Source organism: Struthio camelus, chromosome 7 (genome assembly GCF_040807025.1).
Source record: "Struthio camelus isolate bStrCam1 chromosome 7, bStrCam1.hap1, whole genome shotgun sequence".
Classification (NCBI taxonomy): Eukaryota; Metazoa; Chordata; class Aves; order Struthioniformes; family Struthionidae; genus Struthio; species Struthio camelus.
The window spans coordinates 20,433,439-20,460,197 of record NC_090948.1 but is presented as its reverse complement, the minus strand read 5'-3'; the positions used below and the strand labels follow the sequence as shown (position 1 = coordinate 20,460,197).

At 36.9% G+C, this 26,759-nt stretch overlaps 1 protein-coding gene across 5 annotated transcripts in view; it reads left to right on the top strand.

Moving 5' to 3' along the window:
- KIF20B (kinesin family member 20B) overlaps window positions 1–26,759 on the top strand; it is a 49,149-nt gene that overhangs the window by 19,102 nt on the left and 3,288 nt on the right. For 3 of the 5 annotated variants that reach the window (XM_068950096.1, XM_068950094.1, XM_068950095.1), the window contains exons 14-31: window positions 417–556; window positions 1,095–1,242; window positions 2,239–2,506; window positions 5,089–5,150; window positions 5,286–5,405; window positions 6,574–6,736; window positions 10,509–11,718; window positions 13,110–13,248; window positions 14,329–14,451; window positions 14,957–15,017; window positions 15,682–15,807; window positions 16,088–16,227; window positions 17,560–17,715; window positions 18,796–18,972; window positions 19,913–20,080; window positions 23,306–23,434; window positions 24,760–24,963; window positions 25,953–26,033. In XM_068950096.1, the coding sequence (XP_068806197.1) occupies window positions 417–556; window positions 1,095–1,242; window positions 2,239–2,506; window positions 5,089–5,150; window positions 5,286–5,405; window positions 6,574–6,736; window positions 10,509–11,718; window positions 13,110–13,248; window positions 14,329–14,451; window positions 14,957–15,017; window positions 15,682–15,807; window positions 16,088–16,227; window positions 17,560–17,715; window positions 18,796–18,972; window positions 19,913–20,080; window positions 23,306–23,434; window positions 24,760–24,963; window positions 25,953–26,033 (3,615 nt within the window). The remainder of the gene's footprint in view (window positions 1–416; window positions 557–1,094; window positions 1,243–2,238; window positions 2,507–5,088; window positions 5,151–5,285; window positions 5,406–6,573; window positions 6,737–10,508; window positions 11,719–13,109; window positions 13,249–14,328; window positions 14,452–14,956; window positions 15,018–15,681; window positions 15,808–16,087; window positions 16,228–17,559; window positions 17,716–18,795; window positions 18,973–19,912; window positions 20,081–23,305; window positions 23,435–24,759; window positions 24,964–25,952; window positions 26,034–26,759) is intronic. The other 2 variants (XM_068950098.1, XM_068950097.1) reach the window with 2 other exon arrangements.

Below are 26,759 nucleotides of genomic sequence, written 5' to 3'. Positions count from 1 at the left end.
TGGAGCAGTGCTTGCTTAAAAATCTCTCCCCTCTGCCTATCTTGGAGTAAAGAGAAGGCTGGAGGCTGTTCAGAAGTTTCCTTAATATCACATAAAACGAGCATTTAAAAAAAAAGCTAAATCCTTTTAGAACTTAAGCTTGATTCTTAAAACAATTTCAAGAAATCTTGTGAAAAGCTTAACATTCTTGGCACATGCCTGTTCTGTGCAGACTTGTAAAGTGCTGTGCCAGTATCAAACACACACTTCAATCTAGTCATGAATGCTTCTGTTCATGGATCAGCTAATAAAAGAAATGGAAGAACACCTTCCCCCAAATTAGAAGAATAAAGTGCAGTTGTAGTGTTTCAGGAAAGGGAAAAAGCTCACTTCTGGGAAACCATGGCTTTATGGAAAAACTTAAATGGTAATTCTAGACGCTGCTGAGTCTTATAGAAGACTTGAAGAACAAACTTATTACTGAGAAGAAGGATAAGTTACTGCTGGAACTAAAAATCCGTGAAGAAGTGACACAAGAATTTACCCAATATTTTACTGAGCGGGAAACAGATTTCAAGTAAGTTAACGTCGATGATTTTTTAAACCTATAAGAAGTAGTTTTTGTTCAACAATTTCCTAAATATGCCTCTTGGCCAGAGTAGACCACACACTCCCACTAGAATTGATGTCTGTTAATATATCAGTTTCTATTTGGACTATGAGTTCAGGAAAATCCTCTGTATGTAGATTCTATAAGCAATGTGTGTTCGTACTGTACAGAACTCTCAGGATAAAAGCTTTGTTAATAGTGTGCCTGTGGAAAGGGTAACACCTACGAATTCTTTGATTCCTTTAGTCTTAGTGATATTCCAGATGAGTATTCTGGCTCAGAAGTTTGGAAATACATTTTTTCGGTGGCATCCATAGTCTATGTGCACGTACTTGTCTCTCCCTTTTCCTGAGCAGGGAATATAAAGCCGTGTTGCTACCCCAGAGTAGAAATATCACGTTACTGTGCCAAAATACAGGAAAAACATTGTCTTGGCCTGTTGTGCTAGTGACTTAACATCTCAAACTAGTTGGCTTTTAGTGGTGGTTTTTCTTTCTTATTGCAGAGAGTGCCTTTCTCGCGAACGAGAACGGCTGGAAGAAAATTCTGACAGACGTTTGGAAATCTTCAAAGAACTTGTAAATGGCTATAATAAAAGCCTTGATGAAGAAAAACTGAAGGATCTGCCTCGCAATGAGCAAGCTGGGCCTCTGGTATTTTATTTTTCTGCTATTTTTATTTTCTTTGTTCCCAAACACCTTGCCTTTTACTAGTCTCCTGTTAAAGGGATTGTATCTTTTGGCGTTTTAAGATTTGTTTCAAGGAACTGAGTGTTGTGTAATTCTATCCCTAGCTAAATATCTCATTTAACAGGAGGAACTGTTGCGCCGTAGGCATATGTTCTAAAATCTTTAGCAAGCACTGTATTCCCCCCTACCCTTCCTCCACACTGTATTTTTGGAGTGAAACACAAAGCAACAGTTACTGTATACAAAGAAATTGAAAATAGCTGCTGTTACGGTATAAACTACTAAGTGCCTGTTTAATGTGTATGAGGTTAGGGTGTTTTTCTCTCCATATGTAGACTGTACTAGAGGGGTCATAAGTATATGGGTTTTTCCTTAAGGCTGTTGCAGCTCCAACTGAAACAATGAGAATTATATGTATGCTTAAAGCATAATTAAACTCTTAACTTGAGGCAGGCTCGTGTGGCTTTGGAAAACTTTTTTTTTTTAAATGAAAGGAAAAGATTTTAAACGCAATATCTTGCATACGTCTTCATTTTACTTCCTATGAAGTTACCGCAGAACTTATTTCACCTTCCAAACATTTATTCATGTATGGGAATTTCAGGCATATGCCTCTTTCCAAAATTATTCACTTACATGTTCATTCTATGTTCTTATCAGGGAAAAAATACTAGCTCGCATATTAAAGTGGAGCGTCTTTGTGGTGATATAACAGGGAATGTGACAGTGGGTCATTAAATGCTCTGAAAATAAGAGAGCTATTAATTGATAATAGAAATCTGGGTGTAAAAAAACAGAAGCTGGCAGTCAAATAGCATATGAAATAAGATGTTATTGAGAGTGGCATTAGAACAGGTTTTTATATGGTTGAATTAATAAGGTTCTTCTAAATTTTCTTTGGAAATAATGGCTATTGTGTTGTTGTTTGCTCTTTCTAAATGAATATGTATTGTCTTCCAGAATGGAGGATATAGCATAGTTCCAGGCAGCTGCACTGATTTTGAAGGCATTATTGATTCTCTGCAGAATGATGTCATTGACATTAAAAAGCAAGCTGAAGCAGCACATAGGTACATTGTGTCTCTAGAGGACCCCCAGGAAGCTATAGGCTGGCTCGAAAAACAGCTAGGAAAAGTTACCACTGAACTAACTAAGACCAAAGAGGAGCTGACAAAAAAAACCACTGAACTCGTGAAAACTGAAGAAGAGCTGATGCAGAAAACCAGAGGTGAGTTGAACGTAAATGTGCTCAGGAGGACAGAAAGGGAAAAAAATGACTGAATTGATGTAGAATAGAAATAATGCTAGCATTTCATCCAATTCAATTGATTTAGAACATAAAGAAATCTGTCCTGGATTTGGAAACCAAATCATATACGCAGCGATGGTAACCAGTTCTGTGGTATCTGGCTGAGCGACTTCCACTGGCTTTGGTTATTCCATTTTTAAGACCAAGCATAAAGCTATCTGCTAGACTCTTTCAGTAAACTCAGCTTCCAGTGTGTAGGGTGAAATGTTAACATTATTAATTATTGATTTCATGGTTATATGATAGTCTTTGCACTTTCTACCATTTTACTTTCCATTCAGCTAACTTGTGGAACTTTAGCAGTACCTCACAATGCCACTTCAACATAATTCTCTGACCCTATCTATGCTTAATAGGGATTGTAAGACTCTATCCTTTTATTACAAAGCATCTAGTAAGGCTTTTAGGAACACTTGCAACATGAGCACTGCATGATGTGAAAGTAATTTCTTGTTCCTTTTGTAATAGCTAGATCTCTCTTTCTATGGCTACTCTTTTAAACACTCCTGCTTCACACAAGTGAACAGGCAGAAGTTAGTGGGTTATTGTATGACTATAGTGTAGAAATGTCTTTCACTAAATATTGAAATTAGAAGTAATAGTTGCTGATGCACTCCAGAAGCTTTTGAAGGGTATGCCAAGAGCATTAAAACTGGTTGACTTACCTTGTTCTATGAAAACTAACATCAGTTCATGTTTGGTACCAGGCAAATGCAAACTGCTGGCAGGAACGGATGATGTGTAGTTAAATGATATTAATGCGTTTCAAAGTTTAAAAACCACTGAACCATGTTCCTTCCTATATAACGAAAGCTGAACTCAAAACAGTTGTCAGCCTTGTTCAGTGTTTGACCTGTGAGAGCTAAAGTTCAGAAGAGCTTTCTTTGGCTCATAAAATGCCTTAAAATCTGAACTACGTTTAGAGACTAAAAAGGTCTCCTGTTTCTATTGTCTTAACTTCGAAATGCCATCTAAGTGGTGGCTTTGAGTTCCATTTATGTTTTCTACTAGCACTCAACATGACCCTCATTCAGTGACCCTTACGAGCAATATAATTATCTCGTAAGTGATAAAGGCAGTCCAATGTTTTACCATTCTTCTGAATGAAGATTGAATCCTCAGTTTATTGGCCTTAGGTGGTAAGTTTTTTGTTAAAACTTGTTACTTTTTGCCAGATACACCTCAAAATTGTATATAATGAGCAATTTAGAGAAGTTGCTGAAATGTTTGGCCTTACCTGTGTTTCTCCAAATACATTTAAACTTGGAAAATCCATTGCTGTGTGCTACGAGTCAAAAAAATAAATAACAAAAGTAAATAGTGGCTGAAAACATATAGAATAAAATTGCTTAAAACCAGTTAATTTCTTTAATAGGTGTGTGACTCTAGATGTTCTGTGCTCAGAATTGTACCATTCAGTATTGTCACCTTCTTAAGCATGATTGTACCTACAGCATATTAGTTGCTTAACTTAGGCATATTTGGTGCAATATAATATTGTCTGTGACAGTAGAATAAGAGTACCAAATCCCTCTTTTAAAGCTCAGTTTGCAAACTTCAAATCCTCCTTGAGCCACCACCACGAGGAGTTACAACATAGATAATATTTTGCCCAAGTAGTTTAGTTAAGTTTTAACTTTGCGCAGCGATCATAAGCCAGGGTAGGATTCCACGAAGGAGGTGGTTTCTACTTTATATTTACAGTTTCAATGGTGATTTTCAATCTTGTGGGACTGACTATGGAGATTAGAACAGAAGAAGGAAGAAAAGGGAGCCTTGAAAAACCCACAGAAACCTACACTCATCCAAAAATTTAGCTTCAGTGCTTGAGTTCGAGGCTGTGTGTGTCTGTATGTATCATCCTGGGAACAGTAAGCACAGGATTTTTTGCTGTGACTCATATCAAAATATGGAATCTAACTTGGCATTTGATATACTTAAAGTTGTGTGTTCTGTTCAAAGGGGAGGTTTTTTTGAAGATTCTTGGATTGTTTGCAAGTGCTTGAGAAGAATAGGTCAAGGAATTGCTGTTTTCAAGAGCATATGAACAAGGGTTAGCTTTGTAAATGGGTACTCCGGTTGTGCTCTACTGCAGGCTTGCAGGGTCTTTGGAGGTGGGGAGGGGGAAACAGTGGTTGGAATCACTCAAGAGAAAGCAGTAGTGCATATGTAAGACTTGTTATTTAGTTGGGTTTTAAATCAACAGAAATAGCTTTGCTCTACTAGGTGATGGCAGAAGGAAAGAATTCTAATTCTGAATGTCCTACTAGTATTTCCAGTGTAAAACCTAGAGCACTGAATTGATGGGCAACAAGTCTGTTTAAAACAAGCTGTTTTAGTGTTTTCTGAACAACTTCTGAAGTGTCCTACAAGTAGAAGCCAACACAAAAATAAATCACTTTCTTCAAAAGCTGTTCAAATATCAGAAGATTTAGGGGAACTGATTATTAGGTAAACTGTGTGCTGGCTCTTTATTTGATGCAGACCTCTTTTCCTATTAGAGTTTGAAATGCAGATGATTAAATTGGCTGAGTCTGCTGAGCAACTTAAAGAAGCAGCTGAGGTAAGCTGGGTTTTTTCCTCCTTGAAAAACCTCTGCAAGATTCTCTCTTGCTTCAAATGATATGCTTCTAACTGCATGGCATAGTTCAACTTATTACATCAGAAGCTGACTGAATTGCTATTTTGTATCTCCAAGAAAATGAATATACAGAACAAAAGGATTCAAGAGCTGATGGACATTGTGGAGCAAAAAGATGATGTTATTACAAAACTACAAGATTTGATATCCCATTTAGAAGCAACTGTGAAAGACTACGTAAGTCTTAAACATCTCATTTTCTTTATACAAAAAAACCCTAGCACTATGCTTGCAGTGGACCTGACTGTTTTGGAAGGTTGGAACTTTCTGTAAGTAATGGAGGTTTGCATGAAATGGTAATGGGTGAGTTGGCCTTGAAACTAAAGTTAAAGTGAGAAGTAGGGAGGGAAAAAGACAGGATTTTCAGAAGCAGGGGATCTGGAGTTTTTGTTGGATAACTAGATGAGACTCTGAAGAGCCACTCTAAAGAATAAGCTCAGAGTAGGGGCATTAAAGCAGTGGGATGAGACATTTTGTCACTGTCTCTTTACTTCCTCCTGAATGAAAAGGAGGAATGAAAGAAGGTGTTGCTGCAGCAAGAGGCTAAGTTTGCCTTGATCCTCGAGCCTCTCTTTAATGTCCCACTACCTCCTGTTGCTCCACAGCAATTTAGCTTGCTCATAGTATGAGTGCTCTGAGGGTGATAATAGGTGACAGTCATAACAACTTTTACTACTGTTTCTTCCTAGAGCAAGATTCCAACTCTCTAGTGTTTCTATGTGACTTTTCTAGTGTGATGTGAAATTTAAACCAGCACTATGAGTCTTAACTTTGGAGATTCTTGAAGTACATGGATGAGTAATTGGTACTTGTCAATGCCATCATGGCTTACTGCTTGTATGGTCCTGTGAGTAAAGAAACTTTATTTGTGGTCAAATATATAGTCTAAAGTATAGATGGCAGAACCTACAAGGCTTCCAGGTTGCACCTCTTTCATGATAAACGTGATCTGTGCCTTTGAAGTCAATTAAAATGTCAAACTAGCCACCATGACAAGAAAGTGAGGAACTTGTTCAAAAAGCAAGTAGCTCTACAACTTGACAGTTTCTTCAACTTCTTTTGATGTCAGAAATTCTCTTCATGTGCTAAACAAGCTCCTCTTACGTTATGCCTTTAGTTTTGTAGTTTCCCAGTCTCCTTTTCTGCCTTCTGTACTGTGCTTTTTACTATCTGAAGGTTTACCTGCTCTTGCTTCAGGTAACAGGTATCTGATTGACTTGTAGAGGGGCTGTCAGAACATGTTATGCAGGTTCTTTTCTAAAAGCACTTGTATGTAAAAGCTTATGAAGTCTTTTAGGTGGTCACTTTGTAAAACTTCGAGGTAACTGATCTATCTTTAACACAGGACAACACTCTAACTACCATTAAAAGAAAATTGGCAGAGGAGAACTCTGAGAAAGTAACTGAAAGCTCCCAGCTCAAGGAATGTGAGGAAGCTGTGTTGGAAATAGGAAGAAAACGTTGCCTTGAAAATAAGGCTACTGTGGAAGAGCCACCTACAAAGAAAGGTACAATTTCTACCATCACTGAACAGGGAATCTTCCCCAAAAACTTGATTCCTATTCCAGAACAGAAGCAAAAAGTTGTGAAGCGTAAACTTTATCATATCAGGAAAAAAATCTATGTTAAACTCTAAATGGAAGTAACTTATGTAAATATCTGTTTTGCAGAAGGTCTGTTCCTGTTCACTTCTAAACACTTAAAATAAAAATCAGTTTTTAGATGCTGTTTCCTTTCTGCTGCTTTTTCTTATCCACAGATGTGCTTGCAAACTCAGCTGTAGTTCTCAAGATATTGCTCAACAGTAGTTTTTGTGCTATATTTGCTGCTGTTAGTCTACTGGGAGAGTAGCATTGCCTGCTCAATTGATTTAATATTTTTGAAGGAAGTGTCAAAGATGTCTGACTTACTAATTAGTCAGTCTCATACAGTATATGCTGTAAAAACTGTCTCATTGTCTATGAGCAGTGTACACCTCACCGCTGGCCAAGGTAATGGTGCTGGCAAAGGGAAAAAATGCTTTGCACTTGAGTGAAAGTAAAACTTTAAGTTCATGTGTAGCATGTTCTTGTACAGCTCTGTCTTGTCTGCACTTTCTGCCCTCGTCCTTTCCTTGCTTTACCTGTGAGCTTACCAGTCTTGTCAGAAGGGGATGAATACAGAAGCTGAAATTAAGGATCTTCAAGTATATGGGGTGAAACTCTAATGTATTTTTAGGTAGTAGGGTTCTTACCAGTGAGACTTAGCACCGTGGGCCTGACTTGTGCAAAATAGTCTGCAAAATTTGCAGAGTCTGCCAACCTCTAACTTGACCTGTGAACACAGATGGACTTTAGTTTTCCATAGAACTAAGGAAAGGATATGTGAAAGAATCAGACTTCCTTTTCCCTCCCTTCCTTTCTTACCTTACTACCCCAAAATAAAAACAAATGGGAAAATCTTCTATGCCTTGCTTGGATGAGGATGGGATTAAAAAAGTAAGTTTGTTTAGAAATGGGAAGCAGAAAGACCCTTTCTCCATAAAGGGAGAGTATAACATATTAAAGGGGACTTGCCCGATTCCTTCATATGATCAAAGAAAATTGAGGGTAGAGATTGTGAATAAGCTGAATGCAGAACTGTTCACCATACCTGGCCATGTAAGAACTAGAGGACGCACCAACCCAGGTTGGTTTAAAATGTATAAAAGCAAGCACTTCATGCAATGTACTAGTGGTAAACCTCTGGTATCTGCTGCCCTAGGAGGCAGGGGAAGCAGACAGTTCTCAACAGATTCCAAGAATGATGAGACAAACTAACAGCCAACAGGTTTATAAATAGCAACTGGAAGTGTTAGGATGTAGCCTCTCTTTTTCCCAACATCCCCATTTGTTTTATGTGGGGAAAGGTATGTAGAAAGTAGCTGGGTTTTTGTCCAACAGTGGCCAAAGGAGGTACAATACTGGGTTAGGGTTGACCAATGGTGTGACCTAAGGGGCACATCTGATGTTCATATCACTTATTTGAACAAGCCTCTGATGTAGACTTGCTTGGGAGAAACTTCTGTTTCCATAGCAGGCATGTCTTTGATTTACCTCTGATATCTTTGGTTAGGATGAATATTGTATCCTGGCATAATCATTTGATAGCACCACCTGTATAAATGTTACAGGAGCAAAAAAAAATGAAGCTGATGGTAGACCCCTGGATGCATTAGATAGTAGTGAATTTGCTCTGATCTTATACCCGAAGCCAATTAAAAATTGGTCAGAAAAGTGAGAGTTACCCTCTTTAATTCCTTGTTTGAATAAAAAGCTAACGTTGCTGATTGCCAACATTGAGATTTTGTTATTGGGAAGCACAGGCTACTTACTATCTTATCTGTGGGTACAGAAAATGTAAGGTGTTGGACTGAAACTGAATTGTTAGATGTTCCATAATGGTGAAACTTATTCTGTATCATGTTTACTCGCACTTAACCCTTCTTGTTTAAATGTACATGGCATAATGGAACAACAAACAGTTACATTACAATGGCTTTTTCATAGAATTTAGAGATACCGGTGGTCCATAGGCAAAGACTGTTTAGAGAGAAAATAAGTTATCTTGGCCTGAAGTTAATGTTTTTGTACTCCCTTCCAAGTTTTTAGGACCTGCCTCCCATGTTTTGAGGTGGGGCTTTTTTAGTTTCTTAATACTTTCTGCATAAAAAGCTTTTGAACTGAGTGTCATTTATCATCTTGCAGTAATGTTTATTCTGCTTTACTTCATGGTCATGGCTGTCAGTACCAAGCATCTAGATTGCTTCTAAATCCCCTTACAAATGATCTTTCTCACTGTGGGTGTTCAGCTAGGCTCTATTTTTCCTTTTGCCACTTCAGATCTCTAAACAGGTCCTAAGACACCTCACCACCCTTCCTCTTTAAAGTTTTTAAAAAACTTATGTCTAGTGTGAGGAATATGTAGCATTTTGTTTGATCTGTTTTCTTGGGGCTGTGGGACTGGGCTTTTCGCAGAAAACTGTCTCCTGGTCTGAAGTTCTTAATCTTGTGATTTGGAGACTTGGCTTTACTCCATAAATGTTACTTTGCCTTATAAAGCTGTCACTATGTCTGACCCAATAGGACTGTTTAATAGGTCCAATTAGAACAACAAAAAAAACTCAAGGGCAGGGGGGAGAGTCCTGTGGAACTGTCTCACTTTAAAAACAATGGAAATGCAGTCTGAATTAAGAGTAAAAACACTGGTAACATCTTAGTGAGACTTTTCTTTGTAATCAGGATCAGTGACTGCCTTACAATATCAGCTCTGCTCAGAGGCTGTTGCCATGTGGCACACGTTTCTCTGTGTGCTCAATGCTGGCTATGTGAGGGGACTACCAAATTTCACCTTACTGTAGTTACAGTACTCAGCATCTCCCAAAAATATGTAGTTGTAATACCCTTACTATTAGGTTTCTCTTCAATACTAAAACATAGCATGCATGTTACTGAGGGAACACTGGATTCTGAAACGCACAGTACAGTGGCTTTTTTTTTTTAAAAGTGACTTCTACTCTCTGTCATTGTAAGGAAGAGTTGCTCATTATCCAGGAAAATCAGTTTCAAGCGCAAATGCCCATAAATGCTTTTTCAGTTTGCCTTAGAATTTTGTACTTATTCCTGGGAGCATTTTACATCCAGTGTTAAGTGGGCACAGAAATAACTCTGGTTCTCATACTTACCTAATTGAAAATCTCATTAATAAGCAGAGGTGAGGAGCTAAGCATTAAGTGAACTTGTGCTGACTGCATTTTAGGGGTTTGGTTTTGTGTGTGGTTGTTTTTATTTTATTTTTTTTGAGGATCTTGAGTATGAAAAACTTTTCAGAAAACTATTGTATCTTGCCCTGCACCCCAATGTAGAATGATTGATTACTGACTAGATTAAAGGGAATGAGATTCTGCCAGTGAAGGCAGAAAGCTGATGCAACTCCAGACGTTAACTCACTCATGAGTGTTACTACATATTGGTTTAAAAAAGCTGCTTTTTCCACTGACAGTGCAAAGTGAAAAGTTTGAACAGAGCCATGGCAAAGTATTGTTTAAAAGTTACTGGAAGCCTTTTGCTGCAAACTTTGTCTGGAAGTCCTACAGGCACTTACTACTCTGTTCAGAGGGCTTTAACGACTTCAGACTTCAAAACGCTATATGATGTGAGAGTTTAGCTTCTATAGTGTGACCGTATTCCACATAACACCAAATAGTAATTATTAATCATAATCTAAAGTACTGACTTAACCAACCTGAGCTGTATCTTTTAGGAGCTATCAAGGAGTGTTGGGAAGATTATTTGCTAGAGCAAGAGGGAACGGAATACATGGAACAAAGTACTTCTGAGAGCAATGCAGAAATACTAGCCTTGAAGGGAAGAGCTGAAACCTTGGAGTGTCAGTTAGCTGCGCTTGAAGAGCAATGTAGAAGAGAACAGATAGAAAAAGAAGAGTTCCTTACACAGATAACAAACTTGCGCTTTGAGCTCTCTGCTGCTGAAGAAAGAGCATCTGGTCTGAGTGAAGAACTTCAGCAGTGTCAAGCTAACTATCAGGGAATTGTTTCTGAATTGAAGAAACAGAAAATTATGAATAAGGAACAGGAAGAAAAGATTATTCTATTAAATAAGGAAGTAGAATGTGCCAACCAAAACATAACTGATAAAGTGTCACAAATAAAAACAATGCAGTCAAAAATAAATGATTTATGTAAATGTCACTTAGAGTCTCATGCTATGGATATTGATTTGGTTAATCTAAAGGATCTCTTAGATTCGCAAAAAGATGAACCAGAGAGATCTCAAGTTGGGCCTCTACGCGTGCAATCCCGAGCTGCTTCTACAGAAGACTTGAGACGGGAGAGCTCCTTTCATTGCAGTGTTGAGAGCATTTGGGAAGAATGCAAAAAAATTATTAAGGCTTCCTCACAAAAAAGTCAACAGATTCAAGAACTACTTCAACAAGTCGAAAACTTAAAGAAGGGACTTGCTGACAGTGAAAATGATAATAACCAGCTGAAAATAAAATTAAGTGAGCTTACAAATCAAAGTAATCTGTCGGTAAAGGAAAAAGAACTTATGAATCAATTACAAGAGCAAATCGAAAAGAAAAAACAGGATTCTGAAAAGCAGGCTGCTGAAGATCATAGAGCAATTGCACAGTTTGAAGAGGAAGTTTTCAACTACAAAGAGAAAATAAAAGAGCTTGAATGCCTCTTGGAGGCTTTCAGAACTAAAGATGACAGCACAACAAAGTTAGAAGTACTTAAAGAGAAAGAATCTATTATTTTAAATCTACAAGGTTCTATAGTAGCCCTGCAAGAGGAATGTGCTAATTCAGAAAAAAAATTGAAAGAATTAAATTATCAGGAAGCAAATCTGAAGGAGCAAGTTGTGCAGTTGAAGAACAACTTGGAGAAGATGAGACATTGTCTTCAGGAAAAAGAAAAAAATGACAATGAGAAAGCACAATCTATAGAATTGTAAGTAAATGTTGAGCTAACTCATAGTCCTTTGAGAATGGACCCAAGATAAAACTACCTTTTGCGAGCATCGCTTTCATATAACACGTTTGTATGCTTATCAACATTATCTAAACTGTTTCTTTGGGCAGTTTTGATACTTTTCTTGAAACTTGTATTTGCATGTTCTGCTAGCCTTTTTTCCACCTATTTGTATAGGCCTCCAAAAATGTAGATTTGAATCATATGCAACTGTTTAAGGGAAAAAACGGGAGCATTCAAGGAAATGAAAAATTATTTGGAAGTTTCTAAGAGTCTTATGTTGTATATCCTTTCTGGAGGAAATGATGCATGATCTAATTTTATATCCTACAATTTCTATAAAAGCTAAGCAATGTTTTCCTCGGAAAGTACAAAATACTAAAAGCAAACAAACAAAAAAAAACCTAGTACTAATAAATGAGTAGTTGTAGCCAAACAATTATTTAGAGTAAACAGTCTGCTATAAGGACTTGGAAGGATAATAGGAATAGGAGTGTTGACCTATCACCAGGCCCTTCTACTTAAGTCTTAAAGAAATGAGAGACTGGATATATCAAAGATTATATTGTAGAGAAAGTGCAGTCATGCAGAAATAATTTTAAGATGTTACATAGTCCTTCTCCTCTTCAGGGTTTCTTTAGTACCCTATCCATCCAGGGGCCTACGTACCATCTAAAGTACAGTTTAACATGAAAGTCTGGGAATCCAAAGCCATATATTCTTCTAAAACTTTGTAAGGTTTTCCTCTTATGGGACCGGGGCAAAATCTGATTTTGTTTTGTATTGTCAGTTATAAAATCTACAAGACGCTCCCCTGTCTAGTTTTAAAGTAAAAATCTAAGGTGTCTTGCTTCCTTAAAGAAAAAAAATATATATATAATATATATATACATATATATATAAAATACATATATGTATATAGTAATGTAAAAAGTAAGCCCAGCAAACTTCTTAATTATTACCTTGTAGCACTTGAAACTGAGAGCAGTGTTTGTTGCAGTGCTGTGATTTTCTTTCTATCTTTTATTTGACCCTTACAAAGTCTGGGGTATAGATATCCTATTTAAATCTACTTGATACTAGCTTTGTTACCCTGATGGTCTTGGTTTTTTTTGTAACTTTGGGGTGGTCTTTTGTTGTTTTTGTTTCACTTGCAGAGGTCAGAAGCCATACGGACTAATTTGTTTCAGGATCTTATTTTGAGAAGCTCAAATATGAAAAATAATATAAATTTGGTCATAGAGCTTAGTAAATGACTTCTTTACAAATAGAAATCAGTAGTCAGAGCTTGACTTAACCTGTATACGCTGTTCCTTTCTGAGATGCATACCACTGTACTGTTATTTATATCTCTTATTTTCTAACACAAGGCAAAGTAAAGAGCTCTTTGAGAGTTCTGCCCTCATACAGAGTCTGAAAAAAGATCTTCAGAGGAAAGATGAAGAATATACAGATTTGAAAGAGAAGTTTTCTGATGCCAAGAAACAAATTCAGCAAGTACAAAAGGAGGTTTGTAACTATAAGCCAGGTGTTTGTTCAGCAAGATTGTGCTTGGGAGTCTGTTTGTCAAACGAGTTTTCTCAAACTATGGGTATTAAAAACATCTTATTGTAAGGCTCTTTTAAAGGATACGTTTAGAGTAATAATGAACCCTAAATAGCAATATTGTTGTTGAAGCTATAAGCTAATGAGAATATTAGATGCCAAAATATGGAATGATGCAGATATTGAAAGGGGAAAAATATTTTATTATTGATATCCTTGAAAAAAGTCTATGGAAAAGGTGGTTAACCTGGTTATGGAGAAGGGACTTTCTAATAATTGTTATAGTAATAACAGCCTTATGTTGTTGTTATTTGTACTGACTTCAAACTTGTGGAAAACGCTAATCTCAGGGAGGAAAAGAGGATTTATCAGAAGAAGAAAGTGCTAACTTCCAGGCTTAAAAAATATAAATCTATAGCTTAGACTTATATGTGTGTGTGTAGAAAAATAAATAAATAATAAATCAACCTAACCTTTCTATTAAGCTTGGGGAGCAATGGAGTCACGTTTAATAATGTGAATTGTTAGTATTTAGTTATTAAGCCGTAGCGGTTCTTAAAACCTGATGAGATATTGCATGAGCTTAAAATCAGTAAGGTTATTGAAAGATTTTGACCTTGTAAATTGAGGTTTAAAATGTGTTACTCTCTTCCCTAGCAGTAGTTGATGTTTGTTGTCCTTGTTCTAGTCAGCATTCAACAGTTAATCCTCCTCTACTGGAGAAGGAGCAAGGAGTAGATGAGATCGGCTGTTAGAGAATTTTCATTTTAAATGAACAACTGTTCAAATTTGATTAAGCTATTTGTTTTTTTTTCTGCCAAGTATCATGTCCTGTTCAGTGGTGAAGTCCTTTCCTTAGAAAGGATGTACAGTATCTACAGTACAGAACTTTCAGCCTCTGAAAAATAATTGAGCTAAAATCTTTATATGCTTGCAACAATTTGACTTTATAATTCAAATGTTAGCTTATTTAGGAGACTTAGAGACTGTAAACAGCTCATGGTTAGCTATAAGCCTTTGCTATTTCTGTGGGCTCTGTTACAGGTTTGCACAATGCGTTCAGAGGAGAAAGCCCTGCAGAACAAAGTTAATGAACTTGAGAAAATTAGAAACCAGCTTGGTGAAGAGTTAGATATCAAACAGCGCACAATCCAGCAGCTTAAAAAGGTATTTTATTTTTTTAATTTCATTTACTTTTCATTTTTTTAACCAATCTATTAATGATGTAAGAAATTTTCCAAGCAACTAGAGAAAGCCTACAGTAATCGGGAATAAAGTAAGACTAGCTAGCTGAGGTGAGTTTTAAGGGATAAATTATGTTGAAAGAACTTCTTGTTGCATGACTTTGTCAAATTGCTTTGAATGGAACAATCTGCCTAGTAAAATATGTACTTTATACCTGAAAATGCCCTGACTCTGATTTGAAGCATCTGAATGTTAGTTGAAATGTCTTACTCTAAACTTTTTTTATTCATTAGTTGGTGAGCTTTTTTAGTGCTCCTTATAGTATATAGAAAATCTATCTATTCCAGACTCTGTCTCAAGTATTCTGCTTGTTATTTTTTAAAACCCAGAATTAAAGGCTTTCTAGACTGCTACTAAGTTTTAGCATGTGCACTTTTCCCCCCCCCCCGTATATTTTCTCTAAATTTGTTTTCAATGTGATGTTTAGGAGCAGTTGAGTAATAAGAAGCTGGAAGAACTCTCCGTACAGTATGAGAAATTATGTAAAGGTCAGCAAGAGCCGTTTTTGTTCTGTTCTTAGTATGGAGTGGGCAATATAATGAGTCTTCATGTTATTAACTAACTTGAAGAGTCTTGTAGTATTTATTTTAAATGTTGTCTGAGAAACTCCAATTTAGATGTGAAAATGTTAGAATCGGGAACCAGTTATTTATTGATTTACAATTAGCAGGTATATTTGAAAGCAGAGAAACAAACTCAGAATAAGAAGTAAAAGCCCCAAAGGAAGTGTGAATTTTCTGTATCAATATATTAAATCTTTTTTAAGAAGGTTATTTAGTCAGGAGTTGCCATTTTAACTAAATCAAATAACATGAATTAGTATGATGATGGTACCTCTCCAGGCTTGAGAGAGAGAGATATAGGTATAGTAGTTGAGCAATGTTGACTTTTCTCAGGTCATGGTATTGCTTGTGTTATCTGCACTAACACTGAAACTCTAAACTAAGTTGTGTTGCTGAGAAGCATTATAGAATTTTGGATAAAGGTATTTGAGTAGAGATGCTCTATTTCTTTCTAACAGGGCTTTTGATCTGGGGCCAGGGGACAATACTTGTAATGAGGGCGCTTTGGTTAAAAAAAAAAAAAAAAAAAAAAAAAATGTTGGGGACTAGGAGAAGAAGGCTTAATTGTAATTTATTTTCAAATATTCAGATCTGTGTGCAAAAGAAAAAATAATTGAAGATATGCGGATGACATTAGAAGAACAAGAACAGACTCAGATTGAACAAGATCAAGTACTTGAAGCCAAGTTAGAAGAGTCCAACAGATTAGTCTCGGGTAAACTATTGCTATGGCAAGGGAACAGGGAGGCAAAATTGTGGTTTTGATATGTTATGTTTTGCTGCAAACTGTTTGAAAAAAATTCTATTTTTAATTGTCAACTGTTATTTAGTCATTCCTTTTTGTAGTACATCAACAAATTTCTAGTAGTTAAGTTTCTGCTGTCCCTTTGTGGTTGTAGTGATAAATCCAGGTGATCTTAGTAGAAGGACGTGAGTGTGTGTGTGTGTGTATTTGAAACTATACACCATGCAATCTCATTTTGTATACTGACTAGAATTGGAAGCATGGAAGCAGAAGTACAGCGAGCTGAAGAACCAGAGCAATAGTGACTGGCAGCAAAAGATACACAAAAAAGAAGAGAAAAACATAGATGCAAGTACTGAGGAATCAATAAAGCTGCAAGAAAAACTGAAGGTAAAATATGGTGACTTAATTTATACTTAGTTTAAAGCTGTAACTTTCATTTAAGAGGAAACTAAATCTTAATGTTTAGCTTCTGCCATTATATCCAAGAGCTAGGTCATGGTATGAAACACTCGTCTTGGTAAATGAAACTTCCTCTGAAAGCTGCAGTGCAGCTGTGCAGCAAGGTCTGGATGCAGCATCACTGGTAATATATGAAAAATTGCCTCACTGATACCCCCCCCCCATATAATGTGGAAAGCATTCTTCAGGTAATGCTAATGGGGACAGTTCTCCCATAGCTGGGCTGCCATGTACAGTTGTCTTAACCAATTCTATTTTTTTTCCACTAAAGAATGAGTCTAGCATTGAAGTTTCCTATATGGTTATACACAGGCCAGCTACATTATGTTAGTGGAATATTTTTATGTGCTTATCTTGTTTGTCTTCCTGCATAACTTTATAATGTTTCTAACACCTAAAGCCAATGCCAAAACAGAAGGGAGAGTCTGCATAATATTCGTTGTTTCACAATATACGTATGCAGTGTATGCATGATATACTTGCATGATTTATTTGTACGATATATGTAAGAAAGGAACACTAACGCAAAACAGTTATGACTTCACAAGATATCTCTGTCAAGCCTGTTTTCTATCAGATACTTGGGCTACTAAAACAATCAAGATCATGGGCTTACTTTTTGACCTGGAAGCCCTCCCTATCGGACGGAGGAGCTACCTCTCATTTTCATAGGGTAAAAAAGGTAGCTTTTTCCAGGCAGCTTCTCAGGTGCCATCTATCTTATGTGGGAGAATATCTTACGAAAAGTTTGATTGGGGAAGGTGGGGAGGGGAAAAAGGAGGCAAAGTTGCTCTGATTTGAAGTGACGTTCTGTGAGGTACACACTACCTCTGCCTATCATTCAAACTGTACTTTATTTTTTACCTTTCAGTACTGAGGTAGAAATAAGTTTTTTAACATATTTATTAATGTAGCATAAGAGATTGGGAATTTGGAAGTTAAGAGATTCTTTTTGTCATTCTTTTTGGTATAACTTTTGTAGTGCACATGATCTATCCAAAGCAATTTTTTAGAAGAAAAAAAACTATTCCATGAAGTCACTTCAGTCTGAATAAAAAGTGCTGAAAACTATCTGCTTTCTTTTTAATAGAGAAGAATAAATGAAAACTTAATATTTGCACTTAAGAATACGCTGGAATTAAACTAGGCTAGTATTTCCTCTCTTTTTTTGAAACAAGTTCATTTAATGGTAATCCAACTTTTAAGACGACTTTTGCTTAATCTCTACCTATGGTTTCATTTCCAATTTCTTTAAAATAGGAATATGAAGAAAAGTATCAAGCTGATAGAAAGAAGTGGCTTGAGGAAAAAATGGGGCTCATAAGTCAAGTAAAAGAAGCTGAGAGTCATCGCAACAGAGAAATGAGAAAATTTGCTGAAGACAGAGAACGTCATGTAAAGCAACAAGCAGCAATTGTAAGCAGTAGTTGATGGGGACTTCTGCAGCGCTCTTATGGGAGGTCTCGAAAGTCCTGTTGTGCGAGTCTGTAGTGTGGAGCAAGTCTCATGTCAAGTGCTAACAGCATGGGCACTTGAAACTAGCTGGCGTTTGTCAAAGCCAAAACTTCCCTCGCTTTCTCCCATGAGAAAGCCCGGATGAGATCTGTCCACTATGGAAAATAAAACAAGAGGATCACAAAATGAAAAAGCTTAGTCCATAGTAGAAAGTAACATGTCTGGTTTTCTGCAAGAATCTTTCCGTTCTATCTCATCACCTCACGATGAATTCTTCAAACGTCATCTTGTATATAAAACACCAATAAGGAACCTACACTAAAAAAAAACCTACTTAAGCTAAGAAAATATTCTTCTAAGAATCCAATCTTGTTTTGCCTTTTCTAGAAATAAAGAAGGCTGTAACTAGAAAGTTGGCGAAAAGACACAGCTTTTCTCCAGATGTTTAGTGAAAATATTTGGTCAAAATGCCACTGATTTTGCTCCCGTATCACTTTCAAAGTTGTATGACTGAGATTTAGCAACAAGGTGGATATCTTGCCTGTTCATTGAACTCTTGTGTCATGGCTTTAACATCTTAAACACATGGAAATGTTCTATGACTCTGTACAATCCCCAAAACTATATGTGCATCTAAAAGTAGTTGGCAGTGAATTTCTGGATCTGCAACCAGTACAGGGGGATGTGGGTATTACTATTGGTTTGCCTCTGACTTTGCTTGCCTGACATCTTGTTAGTAATAGAATTGTAAAGCAAGCAAACAGGGGTGTGGAAGTTCTTACTAAAAATCCTCCTCTTGTCAGAGTTTAATATAGATGTAGATTTGTTACTTGAAGCATGGTTTGCTTTTGCATATTTGTGGTGAAATTAGATAACTAGTTTTCCTTCTGAATTGATACAGAGTCACTGTGGGCTTTAATCTGCAAGTTTACGAGTGGCTCTTTTAAAGACATATGAAACCAAGCAGGACAGTTCAGATAGTGTGCAGGGAAGAGGTGTTCAATTCTAATGTGTATTTTCAATTCTGATGTATGTTTTTAGGAAAAACTTACTGCACAACTGGTAGAGAAGGACAGCAATCTTCAAAAGTGGCGTGAAGAAAGAGATAAATTAGTAGAAGCTTTGGAAATACAGCTCAGGACCCTAGCTTCTAGTACCAGCCAAAAGGATAAAGAAATAGCAGAACTGAAACAGGCTGCATTAAAGGATTCAGGAAAGGTCAGCTTTGCTTTTTGTTATCCGTTAATGCTGCAAAACACTGTATTCTTACTCTTCTCATTTTGGCTGCATTTGTTTTATCCTTAAACACTGTCATGCTGAAAGCATTTGCAGTTCATTTAAGGAAAGCTTTATTTACGTTCTTTTGAAACTGAATTTGTGGTAGTGACTGATGTTCCAAAATGTTTAGTTTTTCAGGTAACACTTGACATCTATTTGATCCTTTGATTGCAAAGTTGGATGGAAAATCCTAAAATGACTCTTTTTTCTTTTTTCTTTTTTTTTTTTTAAGTTCCCAAAACTACTTTGCTCCCAAGCTAGATTGAATTCTCAATGGGAAGTTTTCTCTGAGATTTCTTTGAGTGTTTCAGGACTAGCAGTCCGAGTGACATGAGAAGTCAGATGGAGAAGACAGGAAAGAAATTGAGGTGGGGGGAAGGGGAATTCCAGAAGGTAACTTCTATTTTTTATGTCCTGATCTTGCCAGGACTGGTAACATAAGTACTAGAGCAAGGCTTCAAAAGCTAAATAGAAGACTGAATTAGTTACTGTTCTGTGGTTCTTCTGGATTCAGCTTCTTTGGGGACTGATGCTCCTAATATAAACAACCAGCACAGTGCCTTTTTCACCACACCAATGGCATCATGAACGAGTGGGAGGAGAACTTGTTATTCCTTTGGGAAGAGGAATATGGAAGTACATAAGCAAAGTAAAATAGAAAATATTATGTTGTCTCTTCCCATGCTTCTGTGTGACTTTTCTTGGTTTTCCACAGGGGCCCCATAAGCACAGGGGATTAGTTAGCTTTTTTTGGATAGTTGACTTGTTTAGTATTTGATTCTAAAACATACGCTACAGAATAATTGTAGTGACACTTGTATATGCTTTAACTTCTTTTTTTAACCGTTCTTCAATTTGTGTCAATTTTAATGTTTGTTAGGATAATGAAACTGTTATAGAGGAACTAAGAAGAGAGTTGGCAGACAAAGATGACATTATAAAAGAGTTGAAACAAGGTATTCACCAAGAAAATCTTCAGTCTTCAGCAGAAGTACCATTGCCCGGTAAAGGACAAAATACCATGGATCAGTCTGTATGCAACAAAGAGGTATACTTATGACTAGTAAATATCTTCTGTAAATGTAACATGTTAATAATTTTTTGTTCTGCTGACTCCTTGTGGCATCTATTTCAGAGACGCTGAGAATCTTCCAAAAATTAAAAAGAAAAATGTTCTCCCTAATACAATACTTTAACTGTATCTTCCATTCTGAATCGTTTTCTCTTAGTTTTGTTGCACTGTTTAGTTATGCAAGTGCTAGGGGATTTCAGCTCAAACATCTTTCATATCACCTTTAGTGTGGTAAAAGGAATGGTTTGGTAATTAGAGATGCTAGACCATATTGGGATTCAGAGGAAAGACAGTATCCTGCATTCCACCTGTAGAAGTATCTGGTGGTTTTGCAAAGAGACTATAGGCTCTGCATTTCTCCTGAACAAGAATTTAAGTCTTGCGATTGTCCTGAGACTCGTGATTCTGATGAGACCTTTGTGTGCTGCTTGTATTTCAGTATTTAACGAGGTAGCTTTACTCCTAAACTGAATTAATACTATGTGGCTCTGTTGCTAATTAATAACAAACAGGGCTAAACATAGATGACCTAACAATCTCCTCTTCAGCTACTGCGAGATATAATTCGTCTCTTGCTCCAGAACTAGTTTAAATGCTAAAATGCATCCATCTATGTAGCTGCTGTCTACTACAAAAAATTATCTTGACTAGTTTCTTGCTTTCTCAGTTCTGCTAGTGTTGTGTAGGTAAAGGTTGTGATGTAAGAGAGAGGACAGAATAGCTTTTGAAGAGCTGCTCTGTACAGCTTTATAATAGCTACTAAGAGAGCACCAGCAGCCTATATGCATAGTGTGGAGGCTAGTTGTGAGATCGCTCTCTGTGCTGGAAGGAGGAAGATCTATTGCTCATCCTTTGTCCACATGTTAAGGAGGAACTAGAAAATGATGGGAGATATCCCAGGTTCCCCTGGAGAAACAAAGTAGTTGTCATCTTAACCTGCTAAAAGTCAATTGTGGGGGTTGGACATAACAGAGCATCTGTACTTTCTTGTAAGCATGATCTCTTATCCTGGTCCTCTATCTGGAAAGACCCATAAAAAACAAGAAACCTATTTTACCATATGTCGACTTTACTGAATAATCTTCTGATGTCCTAGGTGCTTTGCTCTCCTGTCAAAAATTATTAAGAAAAGTATTAAGAAAAGGCAGAAGAACTGAGGAAAAACAGTCTGAGCACATTTCAACATTCTGAAATGTTGCAGATTCTCAAACATTTAAAACTGAGAAGTGCGAACTGCAGTGTGAACACTTGTCAGTCTTTGAGTTAAACTTGTCCAAATTAAAATGTAGTGTATAAGGAAACTTTTTTATTCTCCGCTGTGCATTTTTTCTTTCAGTATCTTCCCCTATGGGTTTCGGTGTTGGTCTTGCTAGAGTTTCTAGGCCTTTACTGTAGTTCAGCCTTCAGAAAATCTGCTTGCCTTTGAGAGAGACTCTAGTCACAGAAAGGCAAAAGATATAATTTGTTAAGATAATGAGCAAGCGCAATAACTTTCCTCCAGCATTTCAGGTCTTTCTCCTTTGCCTTTCTTCCCAAAAGGGAATACTTATTGGAGTTCTATACTCTTAAACAGTGGTGTGATGGGAGCTGATTGTGTGGTCCTAGTAACTCCTCCCTGTGCCAAAGCATAGATTTGATTTGGTAACAAAAAGGAGTTCCTGTGTGCCCTCCACCCCCGCACCCCTCAAAAGGTAAAATGCCTCCATAGATGTCATCTCTGGCAATGGTAAGCACCATATGTATCAGTGGAAGGTCAGGAAATTCCAAAGTGAACTTTGAGGTATTTCAGAATACCTTGGAAAAAACATCTTCCTAACTGTTAAAAACTAAATTATGATCCACAATATGAATGGCTGATATCCTTTTCAATCAGAAAGTAAAGGATATTTGAGAAAACGGAAGGAGCAATTGCTGGGAAAAGTCTATTCTGGAAGATGGTCGTAATTTTGGTCAACGGAAGAAGTTTACTTTAAGTCTTCAGTGTTTCAGAGAGATGCTCTTAATGACTACTGCAGAGAGTCATAACGTTTACCAAAAGGGTTTGAAACAAGAACGACCTCTTTCAAATAAACTATATTATATCCTGGACATACAAAGGACTATAGCTTATCAGGCATTCTTCACTGGTCCTGTTGATGTATTTCTGGTATCCAGATTGAGTTTACCAATTTCATCACTTCCTTCTGGCTTGAGAGGAAAAATTAAGGGCTATTGGACTTCCCCTTTGATTAATCCCAAGTGTCCCAACTGATAAACCAGCGTGGTTAAACAGGTTTGTGGCCAATGTTTTCTTTTGTTCTTGCTGCCAAAAGATCTTTGTGCTAGTCATAGAGCTACAGAAGTAGTTTGTCTGAAGTTTTCTTCTGCTAGCATTCCCATGAAACTTTTAAGCATCTGCAGATCAGTTTTATTGTGTTTGTCTGAATTTACCTAACTGGCTTTATTCTTCCTTCTTGCTTCTGTGAATGGATATTCATGGTTGCTCTTTTGTTATGAATGAAGAGAAAAGCCAACCAGAAGCATGACTACTTTCTTGTTTTCTTTCTTAGCAACTTCTTACCTCATTGAATCTAAGCTCAATGTAGGCATCAAGTAAAAAAATATGATAGAGATGGTTTTTGATTGATTTTAATTTTTTCCCTGTAAAAGAAACGAATTATTGCTGAAAGCAGAACTGTTTTTTGCTAAATCCTGCAAGAACTAGGGAGCACTCAGTGAAACTAACAGGAGATAATTTTAAAATAGGAAATACTCGTTGTACAGCAGCTAGTGATTTTTCTGGAGGTGGTAGAAGCAGGTAGTGTCAATAGGTATTAAACAAATTAACAGTACAGAAATCCATAAACGTATTCACAAATAGACACTCTAAGGACTAGGTGCAGGTGTACCTTGTGATACTTCTAATATGGTGCTTCTGGGAGAATATGGAGAGAACAGACTGTAGAAAGTGACTATGTTCTTGCTAAAAAACATTTCTCTGCTGCTCTTGGAGGCAGAATAGTGAAGGAGATGGACTGTTGGTGAGGCCTAATAGGGTCATACGCTCAATAGATGCTACTGCATTCTTAAATTTGTTGTTTTTCAGCTCAGATAGTCATTAACTCTATGTACTGGGGCTTTTATATTGAAACTTCTAGAAAACTCAACATATTCTGAGATTTACAGTCTAGCATAATCACTATTCATTCTAAATATTTACAGTTTATGGAAAAACAGAGCAAGAGTAACCGTATAGCTGGACAAAGTATTCCAGTAAGATATGATGAAGTTAAAGAGAGTTGTTCATTATTTCGATGTCCTAGCAGTGCTTCTTCATTAAGTGAAACTGAGGTTGGTATACAACTTTAAATCTGGTTGTTTCCTGTAGTCGTATGGATTTTGATAGATAATGATGGGCAAGGAAGTTTGTGTCACATTTCCTGAATGATTCTAAAGCTTTATTCTGCTCATCCCTTTCTGGGGAAGAACTGTCAAATCGTTTGATTTAGTGGCTTTTGATAGAAACAAAAGTTGTAGGGAGGGAAAAAATGTATTAACTTTATCTGACTTTATTTTATTAACTTTATTTAACTATGTGATGTTGAAAACATACTTTTCTATGATGCTTATCAAGTGGCTGATTGTTAAATGAGAATCACCTGGAAAAAGCACTTATAAAGCAAATTAAATGGGCAAGCAACAGCAGGGCAAATTCCATTTGCTTTCTTCTGTAGCAGGATTCCTGTGTGCGGTGTTGTTGGCTAATGACTCTAACCATTCTTAGAACTTTTGGATTGCAAACTCTTTCATGCAATAGTATTAATAAAGAAATATTTCTATTAACCAGCTCCCTACTCCTTGGGTATGCAGTGGTGGTGGTGGTACTCCCCACTCAAAATCCCAGCAGAGTCTGTTAAAGAGGGTGACAGCCTTTGGCTTTCCTTGAGTGCTCTTGGTTTGAGAGGAGGAAGGTCTTAGCACCCTCCAGGGTAAACCAGCATAAGAAACAACAGTAGCTAGTCTGTGTTTGGGACCCTACTAGCAGCAGTAGCAACCACCTGCTGCCCCCTCCCACAGAAGTAGCCTGCCATCAGCATTGTGTCCAAATAGCTACTGAATTGATTTTATATGCTTACTATCAGTTAAACTATGCCACATAGAAGCAGGAGCCAAGGAGACTACCCCTCTGACTTTTTCTGCTAGGAGAAACAGGGTTGTACGGATGGTGGACAGCAAGTGCTGCTGGGGAAGAGTTGTGCAAACTGACCTCTCCATCCTGTTCCCCCCATGCAATTCTTATGGTTGTTAGCTGGAACAAGAGGAGGTCTTCAGCTTGTTTGGGCAATGTTGCTGCCTGAGAGCCTTCTACCTCCAGAGAAAAGATAGTGATATAGAAGTAGTATCTCACAGGTTGAATTTGGCTTGTAGTTTGACAGCTAGACTACATAATTAACATCCCTAGTGTAGAAGGGGAAGGGCAAGCTGTCTAAAAATAAGCTGAAGAAGAGTTAAACTTGCCTTGTCAAAATAGGATCTGGGCAGGAGCTTTTACAAGACTTCCATAAGCTAGTAGCTGGAAATGGAATGCTTGCTTTACATACTCCTCCCTACCTTTTGTTTGTTTTCCTCAAACTTATCTTAAAGGTTGTTATGTTAAAGTTTCTATATGCTTGCAGGACCATTCAGACATTGTCCTTGATTCTTCTGAAGTGTCCACCGAAAATGGAAGAACTAGTCGGTTCCCAAAGCCAGAGATGGAAATCCAGTTCACACCTCTGCAACCCAATAAGATAGAGGTCAAGCACCAGGGTAGCACCTTGCCAGTAACAGTTAAAATGCTCAAGCAAAGAAGGAAGAGGAAGAGTGAAGAGATGGATGAGGTAGACCTAAATCAACTGGAAGTCTGTGCAATTTTTCAATGTATTACTGCAATAGTTTTTGTTAGAATCATGTTTCTATTTCTTGGCCTGTAATAAGATTGTTAAGGATATGTCTAGTATATATTTAAAACACTTTTTCCCCAGAAGCAGTGGATCTCTGATCTGTGTTGAAGATAACCAGGGACTTGAATTTATCCAGACTTTGGCCTCCTGTCCCTGACTTGCACTTTCTCATTGCCTTCTATGCTGCTCTCTCCTGAAGAGTACCATTTGCTACTGTCCCCATCTATGATCTATGGGATCATGGACCAATTCTTTAGGATTGTTTATTTTGCCTTAGACGATTATTGGTATCAATTACAAACTTGCGCTGTTATCAGTAGGTATGGCTATCAGCTATCATACTGAAATCTCTCACATTTCTTCTCTGAAAAGTTATAGGCACAAATAATCTTTACTGACCTCCCGAGCACTGGATTTCTATATTCATCTGATGTATTTGAGTATTTCTTTTGATGGAATTGTCAATGTGCAGTCTTACTTCACGTGGATCTTGAAAGAAAAGGTTGTTATATACAAAGCTAACATCACATCTCAGTATAGAAATGTCTTATACTGACAGCTTAACAACGGCACTATGCTGCCAACCTGTTTTTATGGTTGTCACCATAAATCTGAAGTTATACTTAGATTTATTGAGTGACTTGCAACTTGCATGTTTGCTTGTCAAATATCTCTAAGCTGAAAGCCTAGCAAATGATGGAGAGAAAGAAAGGAGAATAGCAAATGTCAGACTGGTTTATGTTCAGTTATTTCTAGTTTCCTGCTTTTCACAAGATTGTACAGCATTTGATTCAGATTTGGATAGTTTCATCTCTCTAGTATCAGCCAATACCTCTCTACTGTTAGCCATAGCATTTAAACAGTGGATACTTCTATCCAGAATAATTATAGTAATGCTGATGTTTGTCATATACTTACTTTCTTAGGATTTTGTGAAAAGTGAAAACAAGAAAAATGCAAAATCTACTATGGCTATTAATTCACCTTCTACAAGCAACAAGAAAATGGTTTGATCATATTCTATTTTTGTAGCTAGTTTGACTTTTTCTCTGAGGATGGATATGTGAAAGTAGCCAACACTTGTACTCAGCGATATCATATCCTTATTCATGTACTTAAATGAGATTTTTTTTTTAAACACTTGTTTTGCCTTCCTGTTAAACTCTACAGACTTAATACCTTTAGTAAAATTATTTGGCAAGAATATGTACTAGCAGTTGTGCATAATGATTCAAATAGAAGGATGTTGCATGCTGGATAGCTATCAGAACAAGTTTGACCATGTTATTAGGGTATGTGCTGTTGTAGGTGATGCCTTTGAAGTAAGGCTAAGGTTTATATCATCCATATGCGCAAAATGAGGATGTTTTTAAGCCTTAGCAGTGTTCTGGGCAGATTCAGAGAGGAGGTAGTAGATCTTCCTGTCAGTAATCCTCCTGTTTTATTTATAAGTAGAGCAGTTTGTGTAGTGAAATACTCTGCCTTGGAATCTCTTTTTAAAAAACTTTACTTGAAGTTCATGAGTAATGACTCATGCGCTTAAATGTCATCTGTCAAATTTTGAAAGATTTTTTTTTTTCTGGGTATAAAATGAGATTCTCTAAATTGCTGTTTTCATATCATTAGTATAATTAACAGAGGTATCAGTAGCAACATTCAAAATGCCAGCTTAAAAACAATATTGAAGTGGAAGTCAAAACTGAAATAAACTTGAAGATAGCCAAATTCCTACT